Source organism: Moschus berezovskii, chromosome 16 (assembly GCF_049115385.1).
Source record: "Moschus berezovskii isolate FMDL1 chromosome 16, NW_MosBer_1.0, whole genome shotgun sequence".
NCBI lineage: Eukaryota > Metazoa > Chordata > Mammalia > Artiodactyla > Moschidae > Moschus > Moschus berezovskii.
Genome location: NC_142475.1, coordinates 72,802,690 through 72,823,553, shown reverse-complemented (window position 1 = coordinate 72,823,553; position 20,864 = coordinate 72,802,690). Strand labels below are relative to the sequence as shown.

General features: G+C 40.8%; 1 protein-coding gene across 8 annotated transcripts in view; it reads right to left on the bottom strand.

The window, feature by feature from the left end:
* ASPH (aspartate beta-hydroxylase) overlaps nucleotides 1-20,864 on the bottom strand; it is a 183,100-nt gene that overhangs the window by 73,353 nt on the left and 88,883 nt on the right. For all 8 annotated transcript variants that reach the window (XM_088844454.1, XM_055432550.2, XM_055432548.2 and 5 more), the window contains one exon: nucleotides 16,043-16,084. In XM_088844454.1, the coding sequence (XP_088700580.1) occupies nucleotides 16,043-16,084 (42 nt within the window). The remainder of the gene's footprint in view (nucleotides 1-16,042; nucleotides 16,085-20,864) is intronic.

Sequence of the window (20,864 nt, the reverse complement as noted above, 5' to 3'; positions counted from 1 at the left end):
GGAGATCTTGATACTGCTCATTCAACAACTGACTAAAAAAGTAGAGAGAACATCAGCAAGAATAAACAAGTTTTGAATAACAGTATAAACCAAGTTGACCTAACTGATATTTCTAGAACACTTTCCCCAACAACAGCAAAATACATATCTTTGCAAGTGCACACAGAATAGTTTCCAAGCTTCTACCATAAACTAAAAAATAGAACAAGTTAAACCTAAAGCAGTAGAAGAAAGGAAACAGTAAAGATCAGAAAAAATATCAACAGCTTAGAAAGCAAAAAATAAAAATAATAAGATTGATAAAATTAAAGTTGGTTTGAGAGAAGATAAATAAACTGATAAAACCCCAGCCAGATTGATCAGGAAAGAGAGAAGAAATAAACAACCAAAATCAGGAATCACTTTGGTGACATCACTACAGATTCTACAGTATTAAAAGGATGATAAGAGAATATTATGAACAATGTTACACCAATGAATTCAACAAATTAGGTGAAATAAAACCAACTCATTAAAACAATTATCCTTCAACTAAAAATAAATAAATTAAAAAAAATAAGTCTTGAAAGACACAAACTACTAAAGGTTACTCAAGAAGAAATATATAACTTGAATAACATATCAGTTAAAGAGATTGGACTTATAACTAAAAACTTTGCCACAAAGAAAACTCTAGGCCCAGTTATTTCTCAGGTGAATTCCATCAAACATTTAAGGAAGAATTAATACATCATAATAAACTGTGGAAAATTCTGAAAGAGATGGGAATACCAGACCACCTGACCTGCCTCTTGAGAAACCTGTATGAAGGTCAGGAAGCAACAGTCAGAACTGTACATGGAACAACAGACTGGTTCCAAATAGGAAAAGGAGTACATCAAGGTTGTATACTGTCACCTTGCTTATTTAACTTATATGCAGAGTACATCATGAGAAACGCTGGGCTGGAAGAAGCACAAGCTGGAATCAAGATTGCTGGGAGAAATATCAATAACCTCAGATATGTAGATGACACCACCCTTATGGCAGAAAGTGAAGAGGAACTCAAAAGCCTCTTGATGAAAGTGAAAGAGGAGAGTGAAAAGGTTGGCTTGAAGCTCAACATTCAGAAAACAAAGATCATGGCATCTGGTCCCATCACTTCATGGGAAACAGATGGAAAAACAGTGGAAACAGTGTCAGACTTTATTTTTTGGGGCTCCAAAATCACTGCAGATGCTGATTGCAGCCAGGAAATTAAAAGATGCTTACTCCTTGGAAGGAAAGTTATGACCAACCTTGATAGTATATTAAAAAGCAGAGACATTACTTTGCCAACAAAGGTCCGTCTAGTCAAGGCTATGGTTTTTCCCGTGGTCATGTATGGAGGTGAGAGTTGGACTGTGAAGAAAGCTGAGCGCTGAAGAATTGATGCTTTTGAACTGTGGTGTTGGAGAAGATTCTTGGGAGTCCCTTGTATTGCAAGGAGATCCAACCAGTCCATTCTAAAGGAGATCAATCCTGGGTGTTCATTGGAAGGACTGATGCTAAAGCTGAAACTCCAATACTTTGGCCACCTCATGCGAAGAGTTGACTCACTGGAAAAGACTCTGATGCTGGGAAAGGTTGGGGGCGGGAGGAGAAGGGGACGACAGAGAATGAGATGGCTGGATGGCATCACTGACTCTGTGGACATGAGTTTGAGTGAACTCCGGGAGTTGGTGATGGACAGAGAGGCCTGGCGTGCTGTGATTCATGGGGTCGCGGAGAGTCGGACACAACTGAGCGACTGAACTGAACTGAACTGAATACCTTAATTCTCAGAGAAGAGGGATTGCTACCCAACTCATTCTGCAAGGTCAACCTTACTATGAAACCCAAACCAGGAAAGACATCACATGAGGAGAAAACTATGAACTAATTTGCTTCTTGTACATAGATGTAAAATATTTCTAAACAAAATTTTAGCAAAGTAAATCCAATAACATAGACAAAGGATAGTGCACTATGAGATTTATCTTAGGAGTGTACACAGTTGGTTTAATATTTGAAAATCAATGTAATTTATAATATTAATACAATAAAAATTAAAAAACATATGATTGTCCTTTTAGGCACAGAAACAGTCTTTGAATCTAAAACCCAGTCCAAATCAAAGTTCTCAGTAATGTAGAAACAGAGGGAACTCTCTCAAGCTGATAAAGAGCATCAGTGAAAAACTTCCAGCTAACATCATACTTAATGGTGAAAGGCTGATCTTTTTCCCCCCAAAGATCAAGAACAAGATAAAGATGTCTACTCTTGTCACTTCCATTTGAAATTCTGCTAGAGGTTCTAGTCACTGAATCAGGCAAGATAAAGAAAGAAAAGGCATCCTGATTGAAAACAAAGAAGGAAAACTGTCCTTATTTAGAGGTACACAAATAAAGATCTTTCTAGAAATCTGACAGATATTAGAAAAAAAAAATACTGGAATATAGAGGTCAGTCTAACAAGGTTCCAGGATCCATGTTCAGTATAAAAAGAAAAAAATCGATTTTCCTCCTTTATACCAGTGACAAATGAGAAAACAAATTGTATATTAATACTACTCAAAATTGCATTCAAAAATATAATATTCCTAGGAATAAATCTGACAAGAGATGTAAAAGATCTAAGAGAAATTTTAAAAGATCTTAAATAGAAAGACATACCAAATTCAGAGATCAGAAGATCTCAAAGTGAAAATGTTAATCGCTCAGTCTTGTCTGAGTCTTTGCGACCCCATGGACTATAGCCCGCCAGGTTCCTTTGTCCATGAAACTTACATTCAGATAAATTTATCTTCACTTGAATAAAAATGCATCTATTAATTTCACTGTTTCTAGCTGGTTGTGCTTTTTAGCAGAATGCACCACTCAGCACGCTGTCACTTAGGAGGTTGGTGACATTCTAAAACATCACAGATGACTGTCAGTATGAAAAACAGGATCTATGTTGTGATTCTTTTTATGAATAACATGAAGTTTATTTTCATGCAATGGCACACCCCCTGTTTTGGGCTTTAACAGATGGCACTCTTTTTACCAGGGTTTTAAACTTGCACACTGGGAATGCAAGCTATTTATACAGTACACACTTTAGCTGATCCTATCTTTGGACATGTTTAATTAAAGAATGAGCTACCAATAGCACAATCAAGCGGACACATGGGAGACGCAGGAAGTTGCTGCCTTGCTGAATACATTATTTTACCCCAGCAATTTAAAGCACACATGGAAATTAATGACACGATGGAGGTTTATAATAAATCCCCTAAGCATTTAGCTTTTTTAGTTAGCTGTTTTCCAAAGCAGTGTTAATAAAGCTTTAAGGCCCGAGGCAGAAAGAAAGCATAGCTTACTTTTTAATGAGATGCCACTGTAGCATTCTTCAACTAGTTCTTCAATATTCTCACACCTGAATCAGCGTGGAGATGTTCATTTTCTACATATAAATGCTTTTTAGAGGAACATCCCAGAAGAATCAGTATTCTCCTATTGCACTTAAGACATTAAATATATTGGGAGGTGGAGAGGATTAAGTTTATCCGATTCAACAAGAGCCTCTTAGAAAAGGAACGTATACAAATAAACAGTTTTAAACAGCATCTGGGGCTTCCCAGGTGGCTCAGTGGCAAAGAATCCACCTTCCAATAAAGGAGATGTGGGTTCGATCCTTGGGTCAGGAAGATTCCCCCTCGAGCAGGAAATGGAAACCCACTCTAGTATTCTTGTCTGGGAAAACCCATGGACAGAGGAGCCAGGTAGGCTACAGTCAGTGGGGTCCCAAATGAGAAGGATATGACTTAGCGACTCTGTGTGTGCATGCTAAGTTGCTTCAGTCATGTCTGACTCTTTGCAACCCTAGGGACTGTAGCCCGCCAGGCTCCTCTGTCCGTGGTATTCTCCAGACAAGAATGCTGGAGTGGATTACCGGACCCTCCTCCAGGGGATCTTCCTGACCCAGGGACTGAACCTGTGTCTCTTACATCTACTTGCACAGGCAGGTGGGTTCTTTATCACTAGCGCCACCTGGGAAGCCCGACTTAGCAACTCAACACCACCAAATAGCATCTGGATTTGCAGGTCCCAAACATTTTATTTATTTATTTTTAAAAGATATTTTTTTATTCATACCATTTTTAAAATCTTTAAGGAATTGGTTACAATATTGTTTTTATTTTTATGTTTTGGTTTTTTGACTGCCAGGCATGTGGGATCTTAGCTCACTGCCCAGGGATCAAACCCACACTTCCTACACTGGAAGGTGAAGTCTTGACCACTGAACTGCCAGGGAAGTCCCTAGCATACCTTTTAAACAAAATAGTGAAAGTGTTAGTCACTCAGTCGTGTCTGACTCTTTGCAACCCCATGGACTCCAGCCAACTAGGCCCTCTGTCCATGGGATTCTCCGGTCAAGAATACTGGATTGGGTTGCCATGCCCTCCTCCAGGGGATCTTCTCAACCCAGGGATCGAACCCAGGTCTCCTGCATTGCAGGCACATGAGCCACCAAGGAAGCCAAAATAGTAATAAGAGGGAAAGTAACGACAATGCTTGCTCCTGTTTCTGCAGCACAAGACCAGAGACAAAGCAATATGGTCACCTGACCTATCACAGACTATCAGGAGGGGCAGGCAGGATTATCTCTGTATTTTATACGTGGAGGAAGAAAAGCTCCAAGCAGCTAGGAGACTTGTTCAAGATCAAAGAACAAATAAGAAGCTCACGATCAAACGCCAATAAGAATGGATAGAGCTGAGACTAAAACTTCTGGAAAAGGACCCCATTCGCTGAAATGCAACAATTTTCCAGTTCTGATCAAGTGACTTCACACTAGTAAGAGGGATTTAAATACACAGAAGGGAAATGTTCATGGTAAGAAAGAAACAAAATGGTAACTCCTTTAAAGGCAGATGCAGACTGAACTGGGCTTCCCAGGTAAAGAATCCACCTGCTAATGCAGGTGATGCAGGTTCGACCCCTGAGTTCAGAAAGATCCCCTGGAGAAGGGAATGGCAGCCCACTCCATTATTCTTGCTATAGTCTACAGTCTGTGGGGTTGCAAAAGAGCCGAACATGACTTAGCGACTAAACAACAAAGCAGGCTGAAAAATACTCATAGCTGCCTATTTCCTGTAATGTTGTGATGGGCTTCAACCTCCAAAAACCACATTCAGACACTTCAGTTCAGTTCAGTTCAGTTCAGTTGCTCAGTTGTGTCCGACTCTTTGCGACCCCATGAATCACAGCACGCCAGGCCTCCCTGTTCATCACCAACTTCCGGAGTTCACTCAAACTCATGTCCACAGAGTCGGTGATGCCATCCAGCCATCTCATTCTCTGTTGTCCCCTTCTCCTCCTGCCCCCAATCCCTCCTAGCATCAGAGTTTTTTCCAGTGAGTCAACTCGTCGCGTGAGGTGGCCAAAGTATTGGAGTTTCAGCTTTAGCATCAGTCCTTCCAATCAGACACTAACTTGAATCTAAAAACAAAACAGTTGTTATCATTCAGTTGCTAAGTCGTGTCAGACTCTTTGCGACCCCATGGACTGTAGGCCTCCAGGCTCCTCTGTTCATGGGATTTCCCAGGCAAGAATACTGGAGTGGGTTGCCATTTCCTTCTCCAAAGAAACATTTGCCTGTTGCCTACTATCTGGCCTCCTAGTTTCAACTTGCTGCTTGCGCCTAAGTTTCTTGAGTGTCTGCCTGACCTTAGGCTCCAACCACTCCTATGCTGCTCCAAGCCAGTACTGTGCAGTGTCAATAACAGCAGAAGACTGTAGGATCTAAGTAGAGAGAGAGAAGGTAGAAAGAACATTCTAGAAAAATATGACTGACATGGTGTTAGGGATAAACAGACTGGCTTCCCAAGCAGAATGTAATCAAATCACCCAAACAAACAGAAAAGATTTATTTTCACTATTACTAATATTCTCTATTGTCAACACATATTCAATTTTTTAATGAAAAACATAAACATATGGCAGAATTACTGCTGTAAATGTCAGTACAATCTAACATTCTATCAGGAGAATGAAAAATGCTGTAGGGAAGAGCTCTGTAATCAGACTGAGATAATTTTCAGTAATGCATTTTTCAAACGAATGCACCCTGCCAATTTGAAGTGTTGCTTAAATAAATGAATGTATTCAACTACAATAGCACTACCTTCTCACAGCACATTTTTTGAAAGCTCAATTTTAAGCTAGCTTTGGCATATGTGGCTTATATGTCACTCTTTAATTTGCTTTGGTATACAAATAGACAATGCGTTAATACACACACGAAATGGTGGATTATTCTGATTTGAAGACTGAGTCTCATTTCCCATCAATGACAATAAAATTTAGATCCTAATGATGATTTTAAAATACACCAATATCTGAGTTATTTCCTTAAGAAACTTATTTTCCTCCCCTGATCATGTTGGCATAATCATTACAGAAATGAGTATTGTAAAACATTGAGTGCCCAATGGGAAACATTAGAATGGAATTTTAATGGTAACATAGAATTGGCTATTATTGTCCTGTGGTGTATCTGACTGAAGAGCCATTCTGATAGAAGCAGGTGCCTCAAGTATCACCCCGACTACAATACAGTTAAAAATCATGAAATGAAAAATAAAAACAAACTAAATGTGTATTTCAACACAGCTAAAAACCTTTACTCCATTTGCAGAGACTGGTAATATATGCTGAGCTTATTGAAATCACTAAAATTGCTGTAATTAAACTTCTCCCTAAATCAGACTTGTATAAGAGTCAGAAATCTCCCATAATTAACTTATCTGGAGAAGTAATCAGACAATAACTGCTGGTATATTTTGGGAACCACTAAAACTACTGTAGCTGTTGAATGTAATGACTATAATAAATCTTTAACAGCAGTTATCTCGTAACCTCCTTTCCCAGCAACAAGGGTGGAGGGAGATCGCTTTCTCAAAGCTCTGCTCTGAGCTGGTTTACGTGTGCTATTGCTACACTGCTCTTCTCCATTGAGGGAAAATTATGAAGCCATAGAGATGTGGCCTGAACCGAACCCCAGTCTATGCCATCTCTGAGTGTGCAGTTGATTTGTTGTTGTTGCTGTTCAGTCGTTAAGTTGTGTCTGACTCTTTGTGACCCCATGGACTGCAGAACGCCAGGTTTCCCTGTCCTTCACTATCCCCTGGAGTTCGCTCAGATTCATGTCCATTGAGTTCATGATGCTATCTAACCACCTCATGCAGTTGACATTAATAATGAAAAATAGACAGTGCTTTAGGAACTGAACCAAAGCATCTCTAATAGCTAAAAACAGAAGACCTACATACAATGACTGCATAAATCGATCTTCAGAAAAAAAGAACTGCTTCTGGTGAAATCTCTAAGTTTGTCGTGTTTTGCCTAAATGCATTTCTCAATACACACACAGTTTGAGTAGCAGAAAACAGATGCCCTACTGGCTTGAGGTATAACTTCAGAAAATGGAACTGTCAAAGCAACCAAAGACGTCGACGGGGAATCCCAGACGCAAAGTGAAACCACAGAAGCAAGCCCCAAAATTTGAGTGTGAATTCTGTCCAAATTTTCAGCAGACCAGTAAATTGTGCACACACAGGGCACCTCCATCCCCACACACCAGAGAGGTAGACTGAAAAACAGCAATTAGAAACCAAAAGCAGTTAGTGCCTGAGCAGAGGCACTAACAGCTTCTTGCTGCACGGGAGACAGATTTTTTTTCAGGTTGAGCCCAGGCAAATAAACTGTATACTAGATACCAACAATTCTAGAAAAAGCAAAACAATTCCAGAATTGCTACAATATATATACAGTCTAAGCCAATTTGAATAGATTCCCACATGTAACCAAAAGAATTCTGGAAAATACTTAGAAGTAAAACCAAATGTGTTCCTAATATTCTGAGGAAGAATGACAAATGCCTTTTCCATAGAAACACACTTACAATGAGACTTGCAAAACTGGAAACTAGGAATTGAATAGCTTTTTGTGGACTGGCGTACAAAATCTCTGAAGACCATAAAATTGCTTCAATGCAAAAATGTGTTCTGAGTACAAAGCAAACTTATAAGTAAGTTTTTCATGATTAGACTGGGTATGAAATTTCTCAGTTATACCATATACTTAATGAACATGAGTTTGGGTAAACTCCGGGAGTTGGTGATGTACAGGGAGGCCTGGCGTGCTGTGATTAATGAGGTCACAAAGAGTCAGACACGACTGAGCGACTGAACTGACTGACTGATACACAGTCTGCTTGATGCTTTTGAATTGTGGTATTGGAGAAGACTCTTAAAATCCCTTGGACTGCAAGGAGATCCAATCAATCAATCCTAAAGGAAATCAATCTTGAATATTAATTGGAAGGACTGATGCTGAAGCTGAAGCTCCAATACTTTGGCCATCTGATGCGAAGAGTTGACTCACTGGAAAAACCTTGATGCTAGGAAAGATAGAAGGCAGGAGAAGTGGGTGACAGAGGATGAGATGGTTGGATGGCATCACCGACTCAATGGACATGAGTTTGAGCAAACTGTGGGAAATAGTGAAGGACAGGGAAGCCTAGCATGCTGCAGTCCATGGGGTCAAAAAGTCAGACACAACTTAGTGACTAAACAACAGCAACATACACAATCCAGCTTTTGACCAAAAATTACTAGACATGCAAAGAATAAGGATTCTCCTGACTTGTAATCAGGATTAAAAAAAAAAGTAGTCAATACCAACTGTCTTGGTGTGTGCCCAGATTATCAGGTTTATCAGAAAACACTTCAAATCAGTGGTTATAAATAAAGACAAAAAAATTACAGAAAAACAAGGCATTAATGACTGAACAGATATGAAATCTTGACAGTGAAATGGAAACTAAAAAAAAAAAAGAAGTAACTGGAAATTTAAAACTGAAAAAAATAGTAGCTGGAATGAAATTTTTACTAGGTGGACTCAACAGTAAATTTGAAATGGCAAAAGAATCACTGAACTTGAAAGTAGAGCAACAGAAATTATGCAATCCAAATGAAAAAAAAATAACCCCAGTTTCAAAACCTGTAAGCTGGTATCATGCAGTCCAACATGCAATTAACTGGAATACCAGAAGTAGTGGAGAGAGAAAGAAGAAAAAAATATTTGAAATAATGGCTAAAAACACTTAATTCACAAGTTTATTTAAATAAGGATTAAATGAGAACCTGTGTGAAAGTTACTTGAAATGTAGTACACTGTAAACATTTAAAGTTCATTCATACTACAATTACTTTTTCAGTTCCTACTTTGTAATGGCTAACTGCCACTGGAGGGATGTGACAGTTAATTTTATGTGTAAAATATACCAGGCTATGATACCTAGAGAGTTTCCCAGGTGGTGCCAGTGGTAAAGAACATGGGTTCAATCCCACGGTTGGGAAGATCTCCTGGAGGAGGTAATGGCAACCCACTCTAGTGTTCTTGCTTGCAGAATCCCATGGACAGAGCAGCCTGGTGATCTACAGTCCATAGGGCTGCACAGAGTTGGACATGACTGAAGCGACTTAGCATGAACACATGCATGGTACTGATATTTGGTCAAATATGTCTGGATATTGCTGTGAAGGTATTTTTTCAGATGAGTAGTAGACTTTAAGTAAAGAAGATTATTCTCCATAATGAAGGCGTACAGAAAAAGACCCCAGCCCCTCCAAAAAGAACTCTGCCTCCAGATTGTCTTTGACCTTGAGTTGCAACAGCATCTCTCTTCTGGGTCTCTAACTTGCCTGCCTTCCCTGTAGATTTCAGATCTGGTGCCTCTACAATGTCATGAGCCAATTCCTTACAATACATCTCTGTGTCTGTTTCTCCCCCTACACACAAAACACACACACACACACTCACACTATTGGTTCTCTTTCTCTGAAGAACCTTGACTAATACTAGGGTGGGGGAGGTCATGGTTCCCACTCTTAAGAAGTTGTTTTGTCTAAAAATTCAGGGGGAAACTCAAAATATATGCTAAAAATCTGAAACACAGGTTTTCTTGGGAAAACAGAGAGGAGAAGTACATCTTCTGGTCTGGGGTAGGCAATGGGGGTGTAATCAGGGAAGGCTTTCTGGCAGAGTTCATTTCTAAGCTCAGTTCTGAGGAACAGGAGTTTGTAGTTGTGAACTAGGGAGGCAAGGAAGAGCAGTTTGAACAGAGGAAAGCCATAAACAGGAGCTGGATCTTGAGATGCTTTATGTGCTGTCCTGAGGAGTCTAGTTTTTAATCCTTAGGGTGACGTTCTCCATTTTTGCTCAACTATGTTACATACAGTTGTAAGAACCCCAGGAAAAACTTTGTAGAGATAAATAAAACGTCTTAATTATACTTGTTTATTGCCCTTGTTAGTTCTCTCTCTACTTTCCTTATCATCATAGAAAACTCAGAAGTATAGATATGAAGTACTGTTTGCATCAAGTTGATTTATCAGCAATAATATAGCCATACCAGGCTTTTCTCTAAGTTGCATAAAAAAATGTCATTTGTTAATGTAAATGTGACTTGTTTTCTAGTGCCATCTGGTGTTTTGTTGGGGCACTGACTATTATTCTTTAAAACAATACAAATAGTACCCAGGAAATCCTTAAATGCATTCTTAAAGATGTTCACAAAATAAAGTTTAAGCATATCCTTGATTGTAATGAATAATATAATGGGGTATTAAATGTTGGTTTAAATCAAAGGAGAATTTCAGGAAAAGACCCTGATCCAAATGCAGTTTTACCTAACACACACATACATACATACACAAGCAAACAAACATCCCCCTTTTGAAGGCATGAGTATTCTGTTGTTCCTCAAATTTTCTTTAAAGGCCCACAAATCCTCAACTAGTAACTGACATTTGATATGTATTAAATCAGTAACATGTTGCAGACTTTTTCACTCAATGAATTTGTTAACGCACAGTGTTTTAAGAAGCTTTGAGTCATTTTTGACTTCTCTTTCTCTCATACCTTTTATCCTAGCCATCAGCAAATCCTACAGACCTTACATGAAATATAGGCAGAATCTAAGTACCACTCACCATATCTACCCACATCATAACTACACCTCCCTGAGGGACTATGAATATACTTTTCCACCCCTGGAACTCACTTCTCCCACATGGCTGCATAGCTCATGCCCTTGCATCTTACATCTCTAAGTGTCACTGTCCAAGAGGCCCATCAACAGAGCAACACTCCTGATCATTGTCATTCTCTGTATCTGTTTCCTGTTTTACATTATTTTTCATACTTATTTTATTTTTTTGAAAATGACACATCTCTCCCCCAACACACATACACTAAAATATGTTGTAAGTACTATGAGTTTGTTTTTATTAAATGTTTTAGCCCCAGTGCCTAAAACAGGGCCTAGCACATAGCGGGTACTCAATATGTACTGAATAAATGAATGAATAAAAATAATTGTTTGAATTGGACATTTCATCAGGCATTTTTGCACTGCATTACCTTTCAGTTCACAGTCCTATTCTGTGGGTGTGGAATATGGAATGTGTGGGAAAAGATGACATCCAGTGGGCAAAAACTGATACAGCAATTTTAGGTTAAATAGATATAAATAATCTCATTCAATATAAGAAGCTGGTTTCTCCAAAGAGGGCCTGTTTTAGAATTAGCCCTAGTTCAAACTTATGACTCTATCAAAGTAAACTAAACATGGTTCTCTAAAAGAAAAGAATCATGTGATTATTAATTGTAAGTAAAATTTACATGTGTAGATCTCTGATAAAGAACTTGAGGGTGATAACTCAATAGAAACTTAGCTTAATAATTCATCCTGAGACAAATTTACAATTACTGTTTTTAAAAAATCTCCATTTCTATTATTGTGAAATTAAAAGCTGGCTATTAAAACATTCCCTTTTTTCACTGTGTATCCAAGAAATGGAATATTTCCCCCTCCCTCTGCCATACCAGTTAACAGCATCGTATGGGCTTCCTTTGTGACTCAGATGGTAAAGAATCTGCCTGCAATGCAGGAGACACAGGAGACCAGGGTTCGATCCCTGGGTTGGGAAGATCCCCTGGAGAAGGGAATGGCAACCCACTCCAGTATTCTTGCCTGGATAATTTCACGGAGAGTAGCCTGGCAGGCTATAGTCCATGGTGTCACAAATAGTCAAGCACGACTGAGCGGCTAACACTTCTGCTTTTTCTCATGAATGTGGATTTAAAAAAAAAAAAGATGGAATTTCCAAACTTGACAATTTGCTCAAACAGGATTTTCAGTGAACTTGGGGTAACACTGACTCATTACATCTCTTAATCCTAAGATTCTCCTGTATGTCACAATCAATAAAAGATTTCAATTGCCAACCCCCCTCAGTTGGTGTGGATATATGGCCAGCTCTACATGATGGAGAGTGGAAGAGCCAATCAGATGAAGTTGTTGCAGATTCTCTCCACAAGTTCTATGAAGAAATAGCCAGGGAGCCCACCTCCCATGCCACTGGAAAACTGCCTATGGGCTCAGAATCCCAGGAGGAAAAAGCTGTGCAGAGGGTACTAGAGGGAAGTACAGTGCAGAAGGAAGGAAATGGAGCCCTGGAGAGTGAGAAATGCTAAGCATAGCATCTGGAGCAGGGCTTGCACCTGTTCATATCTGCAATAAGCCACACCCAGCACTAACCCTCCCGTCTCTACTTTTGTCAGAAAGTGCCAGGGTGCACCTCCTGGAAGCAAACCAGTCAGTGTGTGAACTGGGAAGTCTCTGACCTGCACAGACACCTGCATGGGCTGGGTGTGGAGGCCCACTGCATGAATAAAGGCAGCCTGACTCTGCCATGGTCTGGCCCCCGACTTCCCCTCTGACTGCACTGCACACACTCTGGCTTTGTTCATGGGCTCCGGTTTCTCAGGCCCTTCCCTCCCACCTCAGGACCTCTGCAGACTGTTTGCTATTCAGAGTGCTCTTAGCCACAGTTGCCTTGAGCACATCATTAACCTCAGAGACCTTCCGAGAGTGAGAACCTGATGTGCGAGGCCTGTAAACCACCACAGACGACTTTGGTTTTACTCTGAGAAAGACGTGAAGATGGTGGAGGCATTTGAGCAACAGGCTACCACGTAGGTTTTAAAAGGGTCACCGTGGACTTCCCGGGTGGTCCAATGGTTCAGAATCCACCTGCCAATGCAGGTACAGCGGTTCGATCCCTGCTCTGGGAAGATTCCACATGCCTCAGAGCAACTAAGCCTACACACCACAACTACTGAACCCAAGCCCCAGAGCCTATGTTCTGAACAAGAGAAGCCACTGCAGTGAGAAGCCCACATACAAATGGAGAGCAGCCCCTGCTCATCACAGCTGGAGAAAGCCCAAGGACAGCAACAAAGGCCCAGTGCAGGCGAAATTAAATAAAAAATAGAGTAAATAAAATTCTTAAAGAAAGTTTAAGGGCTTTGCAGATAGTGCTGGTGGTAGAGAACCCTCTAGCCAATGCAGGAGACATAAGAGATGTGGCTTCCATGCCTGGGTTGGGAAGATCCCCTGGAGAAGGGAATGGGAACTCACTCCAGTATTCTTGACTGAAGAGTCCCAGGGACAGGGGAACCTGGCGGGCTACAGTCTATAAGGTTGCAAAGAGTCGGACATGACTGAAGCGACTTAGCACGCAAAGAAAGTTTAAAAGGGTCACTGTGCTACAGAACTGAGAAAGACAACAGAGACAGAGGCAGAGCAGTCAGGGGGTAAGTGGCGTAATCAGGCAAGAGATGGTGGCAGAGAGAGGGGACAGGAAGAAGCTCGGAAGAGAGGGTGGACAGGGTTTGCTGATGGAATGACAGGGAGGCAGGAAAGAGATGTGTAGGAGCAGTGTGTTTTCAGGGGAAGGTCAGGAGTTCCATCTTACACTTACTAAGTTTGATGCGATTATTAGATATCCATCAAGGGCATCAGGTAGCCATCAGGTCTCCATCAGGTAGACAGCTGGACATACTTGCTGAGAGTTCAGGTAGAGACCTGGGCTGCAGTTAAAGCAGTTGTCTTTGGCATAAGGACATCTAAAGCCACGAGATCAGATGGGATCATCAAGGGAGTGTGTGTAGATGGAGAAATGCTCTGAGGACTGATTTGGGGAACTTCAGCGTGAGATGGTCAGGGAAATAGGGGCAGGCAACTACCTAAAGAGGCTGGGCAACAGCGCACAGTGGGGAGAGTAAGTCATGGACACAGTGGAAGATGGGGAGGTAAGGCCGTGTGGAGAGCTTGTATGAACAGAAGCCCAGTCATCTACACAGAAAAGGCAGCCAACAGTTTCCAACATGGAGGAGAAAACTGCAGAATTCAGACATTATTTAGAAATGCTGGAGACAACCCAAATGTCCATTGACAGATAAATGGATAAAGAAGATGTGGTACATATATACAATGGAATACTATCCAGCCTTTTTTTACAGGACTCTGAATTGTTAGAAAGAAAGACATGCAAATATGTACATCTGTAAGGAAATGTAAAAGTGAAAAAAGAACACGTTTGAATAATCCTCGTACTCGTCACTCTACGTTTAGCAAACTTTGTGAACGCTGAATGAAAATGCTACTGGTTTCTTAAATTTATTGTTGAAAATGTTGCTATCAAATAACATTTGATATCACTCATATGTGGAATTAAAATATGACACAAATGAACCTATCTACGCAACAGAAACAGACTCAGGGCCATAGAGAACAGACTTGCGGTTGCCAAGGGGAAGTGGGTTGGGGGAGGGATGGAGTGAGAGGCTGTGGTTAGTAGATGTAAGTTTTTATAAATAGAATGGATAAACAATAAGGTACTAACTGTGTAGCACAAAGAACTATATTCAATAACCTATGATAAGCCATAAAGGAAAAGAATATTTTTTTAAAAAAGCAATGCATATATATGTATAATTGAATCACTTTGCTGTGCAGCAGAAATGAACACATGGTAAATAAGCTATATTTTAATTTAAAACTTAGATCTGTATATTACTATAATAAAATATTAAAAACAACCAGTCAGGAAAAAAATGCATGTGCTAAATAAATGCCTAAGGGCTATGAAATGATGGCCAAAAGCCAGCAACTCCATATAGTCAAGTACTGTTTACCTACTGAGTAAGAAAGATCTTGGCTCTTACAGGAACTGTATCTTTTAAATGTAAACACTGCTTTTATCACGACAAGTTAAAGCCATTCCTGAAACTCCAATAATGTTTAATCATTGATGATTTACCATTCAAATGATACTAAAAATATAACTGCTACTCTGTGACCATCCATATAATGTTTATAAATTTAACTTTAAAAAATAGCTCTCCACTCTACATTTAGCAACCTTTGTGAACTTTGAATTAACATTCTACTGGTTCCTTAAATTTATTAGAATGACTCCATAATAAGCTCTTGGAAGGCAGAGATGTTATTTTCTTTATAGATGTAAATATTTGCATGACTTTCTTTCAAACAGTTCAAAGTCCCGTGAAAAAAGAACATATTCGAATAATCTTTGTACTTAGAACAGTTGTCAACAAAGGTGACAGTAATAATTAACATTTCCTTTGTGCTTTCCCTGTGCCAGACACTGCTTTAAGCACTTTACATATATTTTCACCTTTACATATATTTTCACATTATTTTCATATAATTACTATTGTGGAAACAACAGTCTTATGGTTTCTGGAAGTTGGTACTGTTCTTATTATTCCCATATCACAGAAGAGGACAGTGAAGCACAGAGGTTGGGCGATTCTCAAGATGTCTAAAGAGTGAACAGCAAAACTAGCATTAGACGCTAATGTCTTTTCAGAGCTTTAGCTCTTAATGTTTCTGTAGAATATTAATGTCTGTTTATAAAACCACTGAAATAATAAACACACTGGCAATTTATTTTGACTAGTATAGAAAATGCTGCTGCTAAGTCACTTCAGTAGTGTCCGACTCTGTGTGACCCCATAGACGGAAGCCCACCTTCCGTGTAGAAAATAAGATCACATTATTCATGGATAGTATAACTTCTCCTTATGTGTATTTGAAAGGCTGTTGATTTTAACAATCTCACCTTTTCCTTTTTTTTCTGGCTCATCTGCTTTCTTATTTGTTTCTGAAAGGTAAAGACAAAACAAAATAAGTTTTGTGAGAGTCACAACTCAAAATCTCGAATTATAGGACTATCTTTCAGTCAGTTCAGTTCAGTTCAGTCGCTCAGTCGTGTCCGACTCTCCGCGACCCCATGAGTTCAAATATAGGTTCAATTCATAATATTTCTGGGATTAAGAGATACACACTATTATATACAAAACAGATAAATAAGGACCTACTGTATAGCACAGGGAACTATATTCAGTATCTTGCAATAATGTACAATAGAAAAGAATTATATATAAATATATATATATATACACATATGGGGCTTCACTGGTGGCTCAGAGGTTAAAAAGCGTCTGCCTCCAATGCGGGAGACCCGGGTTCGATCCCTGGGTCGGGAAGATCCCCTGGAGAAGGAAATGGTAACCCACTCCAGTATTCTTGCCTGGAGAATCCCATGGACAGAGAAGCCTGGTAGGCTACAGTCCACGGGGTCGCAAAGAGTCGGACATGACTGAGTGACTGAACCAAATGAACGAAACGATATACACATATGACTGAGTATATAAATATGACTGAATCACTTTGTGATATATATGAATATATACGTCACTGAATCAAACACAATGCTATAATTATATTTCAATTAAAAAAAATTCTGGGCTAACAATTCAATTTTCCTAAATCCTAAATTCTTTACACATGTAATTTATTATAAACTATTAAGAATTTGAATTACTTATAAAAATCACCAAGCAGTAAGCAGGTTTTGGGTGCCAGGTTGAGTGTTCCTGGTCTACGTAAGGAGTGATGGGGGCCATCTCCACCAATAATAAGTGCCTCTGTGGGTACAAACTGAGTCCAGAGAAGACGCACTCAAAGCTGATTCAATAGCTTTATTGTCTCTTAAAGCTATACACTGCTTTATAACAGGGACTGTGTGCTTTAAAGGATTGTAGCATGCCATCCTACTGAGAACACTAACCTGACTCAAGGACTTCCTACATCCACAGGTGACCCACAGGGGTGCCCAGACTGAGCCCACGAGTGACATAGCACAGTTCAAGGTAGACCAGTCAATTTCAGTCCCAGTAGGTATTTACCTAGTCTTTGAGAATTTCTAGGTACACATGTCTACGGCTGAGATGCAGTGGGGATGGGGCAGAGTTTGATAGTCTGATAAAAAAAAATCAGATTCCATCCTTTCCCTAGAGTAGACGCAAAAGGGTGTGGGTACCATGCAGTTTGGGTTCAGGGATGCAGGCAACATCATTCAATTTCTTGATCCCCAGTTTCCCACATTCATTCATATAAAACATTTCAATTTTTGGAAGCAAGAGGTAAATCTGAGGCTCCTGATGCAAGCAGAGAACTTATTATCAGTCGAGTGTTTCTCCTTTGAGACCCTTAGGGGAAAGGAAGCAAACCAACTCAAAGTGTGCCAGGCTTGGTGCCAAGCACAAGACAAATCTTTTGCCTCCTAACATCCTCTGCAGGTGGGGAAAGAAATGGCAACCCACTCCAGTATCCTTGCCCAGGAAATCCCATGGACAGAGGAGCCTGGTGGGCTACAGTCTGTGGGGTCACAAAAGAGTCAGGTAGCAAGTAAACAACAACCCTCTGCAGTAGTTTTGATCTCCTTCTTCATGCAGAGGATGAGGCAGAAGCTTGACAAGGTAGAGGGTCTAAGTCATCAAGGTCAGTGGTGTATTTGACTCCAAAATAGACATTCTTTTCCCCATGCCAGTCTCTAATTTTGTTGAAAGGGAAAAAGAAGTGCAGGTCTTGACTTTTGCAAAGGGAGGGTTTTAAAAAGTTGGCTGGAAAACTTCCCTGGCGATCCAGTGGTTAAGACTTCACCTTCCAGTGCAGGAAGTGCAGGTTTGATCCCCGGTGGGCAAGCTAAGATCCCACATGCCCCGCAGCCAAAAAAACCATAAAATAACATTAAACAGAATCAATACTGCAACAAATTCAATAAAGGCTTTTAAAAAATGGTCCACATCAAAAAAATCTTAAAAAAAAAAATGTTGGCTGCCACACATTTCCTGGTCAGTACTTCAGGAGGCACCTTCCGTTCCGTTCGTTCCATTGCTCAGTCGTGTCCGACTCTATGCGACCCTGTGGACTGCAGCCTACCAGGCTTCTCCGCCCATGGGATTCTCCAGGCAAGAATACTGGAGTGGGTTACCGTTTCCTTCTCCAGGGGATCTTCCCGACCCAGGGATCGAACCCGGGTCTCCAGCATTGGAGGCAGACGCTTTAACCTCTGAGCCACCAGGGAAGCCCAGGAGGCACAAGGATATAAAATAGACTTCCTAATCTCTGTTGAACATTCTAGAATTGCTGATCTTATTAACTGTACCCTTGTCATAAAGGGCTTCCCTGGTGGCTCAGTAAAGAATCTGCCTGCAATGCAGGAGACCGGGGTTCAATCCCTGGGTCTGGAAAATCCCCTGGGGAAGGAAATGGCAATCCACTCCAGTATTCTTGCCCAGAAATCCCATGGACAGAGGAGCCTGGTGGGCTGCAGCCCATAGCGTTGAAAGAGTCAGACACGACTTAGTGACAAAACCACTACCATCATAAGGTCAGGCAGTGCATCATTTAGTAGGATGCACTCTTGAGTTTAAGTAAACTCCGGGAGATAGAGATGGACAGGGAAGCTTAATGCGCTTCAGTACATGGGGTTGCAGAGTCAGACGTGATTGAACAACTCTTCTATCAGGGATACAGGATAGAAGAGAAGTATCAGAAATCTCGGTCTCCAAGGATCTCTCTTTCTAAGGCACCAGCAATGCGTGCAGGAAGGTTGGGAGTGTCCACCCCTCCAGTAATTTACCTGGCATATGGCTAGTGTAATTTAGACTGCTGCTGCTGCTGCTAAGTCACTCCAGTCGTGTCCGACTCTGTGTGACCCCATAGACGGAAGCCCACCAGGCTCCCCCGTCCCTGGGATTCTCCAGGCAAGAACACTGGAGTGGGTTGCCATTTCCTTCTCCAATGTGTGAAAGTAAAAAGTGAAAGTGAAGTCGCTCAGTCGTGTCCAACCCTTAGCGACCCCATGGACTACAGCCTACCAGGCTCCTCCATCCATGGGATTTTCTAGGCAATAGTACAATCAAGCATAAAATGCAAGTTTCTCAGTTGCCTACAGAAAACTGGTAGAAGTTTTGAAGACTTTAGAACTATCCACAAATCTCCCCACTCCCAGGGAAACAAAGCAAGTAAGAGTGGATTGAACTGGTCATCTTTTTTAGGGTTTTTTTTTTTTTTTGGATGTGGACCATTTTTAAAGTCTTTATTGAAATTGCTACAATATTGCTTTTGTTTTGTTTGGTTTTTGGCTAAGAAGCATGTGGGACCTTAGTGCCCCGACCAGATATTGAACCTGCACCCCTTCATTGGAAGGCAAAGTCTTAACCACTGGACCACTGGGCAAGTTCGGAACTGATCACCATTTAAATAGGTGTGGGAGGCCCCTGGCCAGGCGTGCGCCCTTGAACCAGGGTCATCATCTTTTCTCCTCCTGTACTGCAGTTACCTAGGATGACAAGAGGCTGAACTAAGAAGGCCTAGCCCAGATGTTCCAACCCCAGGGCAAAAGCCCTAGGTTCTGTTCCCTTCTAATCCCACTGCTTCAGCAAATTGATATCTGAGACAGAAGCTTGGGTGTGGAAAATACAGAGAGTTGGGGATTTTCACCTCTGGGGTTTTCAGTGCTTAAATTTAACTTAGGTAAAACAGCTTCTCAAAGAGCTTCTCAAAGAGCTTCAGCTTACCTCACTAGCATTCTGCATAATATAATAGAGTATGACTTTGCTATTCTTTAGTCTTTTTACCTGGGGCTTCCCAGGGAAAACTCAAATGGCCCTCAATGTGCTGAAAAGGAAACTGATTGATAACACTTAACTAGATGCCAGGCATTGTTCTCAACACTTAATGAAGATTATCCCATTTAACTCTGAAAGGTAGTTTTAATTCCATAGATAAGAAAAATGGCTTGGAGAGAGAGGCTAGGGAATATTGCCAAGAGTTGCAGAACAATTAAGAACTATTCAGAAGGCCACACTCTACAATACTGCTGCTGCTGCTGCTAAGTTGCTTCAGTCGTGTCCAACTCTGTGCGACCCCAGAAACGGCAGCCCACCAGGCTCCCCCGTCCCTGGGATTCTCCAGGCAAGAACACTGGAGTGGGTTGCCATTTCCTTCTCCAATGCATGAAAATGAAAAGTGAAAGTGAAGTCGCTCAGTCATGTCCGACTCTTCGAGACCCCATGGACTGCAGCCTACCAGGCTCCTCCGTCCATGGGATTTTCTAGGCAAGAGTACTGGAGTCGGGTGCCATTGCCTTATCTGCTCTACAATACTACCCTTCACATATTCCAATAGTGGGTGGTCCATACTGTATGTTTAGTCCAACCCAGAAAACGACAGAAGTACAAGCTTACCAGTAACTCAGATTTAAGTCTTAACACCCCCCGCAAAGAAACAGAAACTACACATTTTCTAATGGTGCTAACTTTTTCAACATTATTTTATTAAAGAAAACCTTACTAAAGAGAACAGGATCTTCATCTTTTAAAAACTGTCACACAACCATTAAGAAAAAATCATTTTTGTATATTCAATTATTTTGAACCCTATCATTCCAGCTACTGTGCTAATTTGCCTACTGGCCAATTCTTGTGGGCAAAGCTAATTTCCATCCAGGTCTGTGTATCCTGAGCTCCTAGTCACACTGGCATCTATTCTCCCTGCTCCAAGACCCAGCCATGGGGATCTGCCTCTCCCTA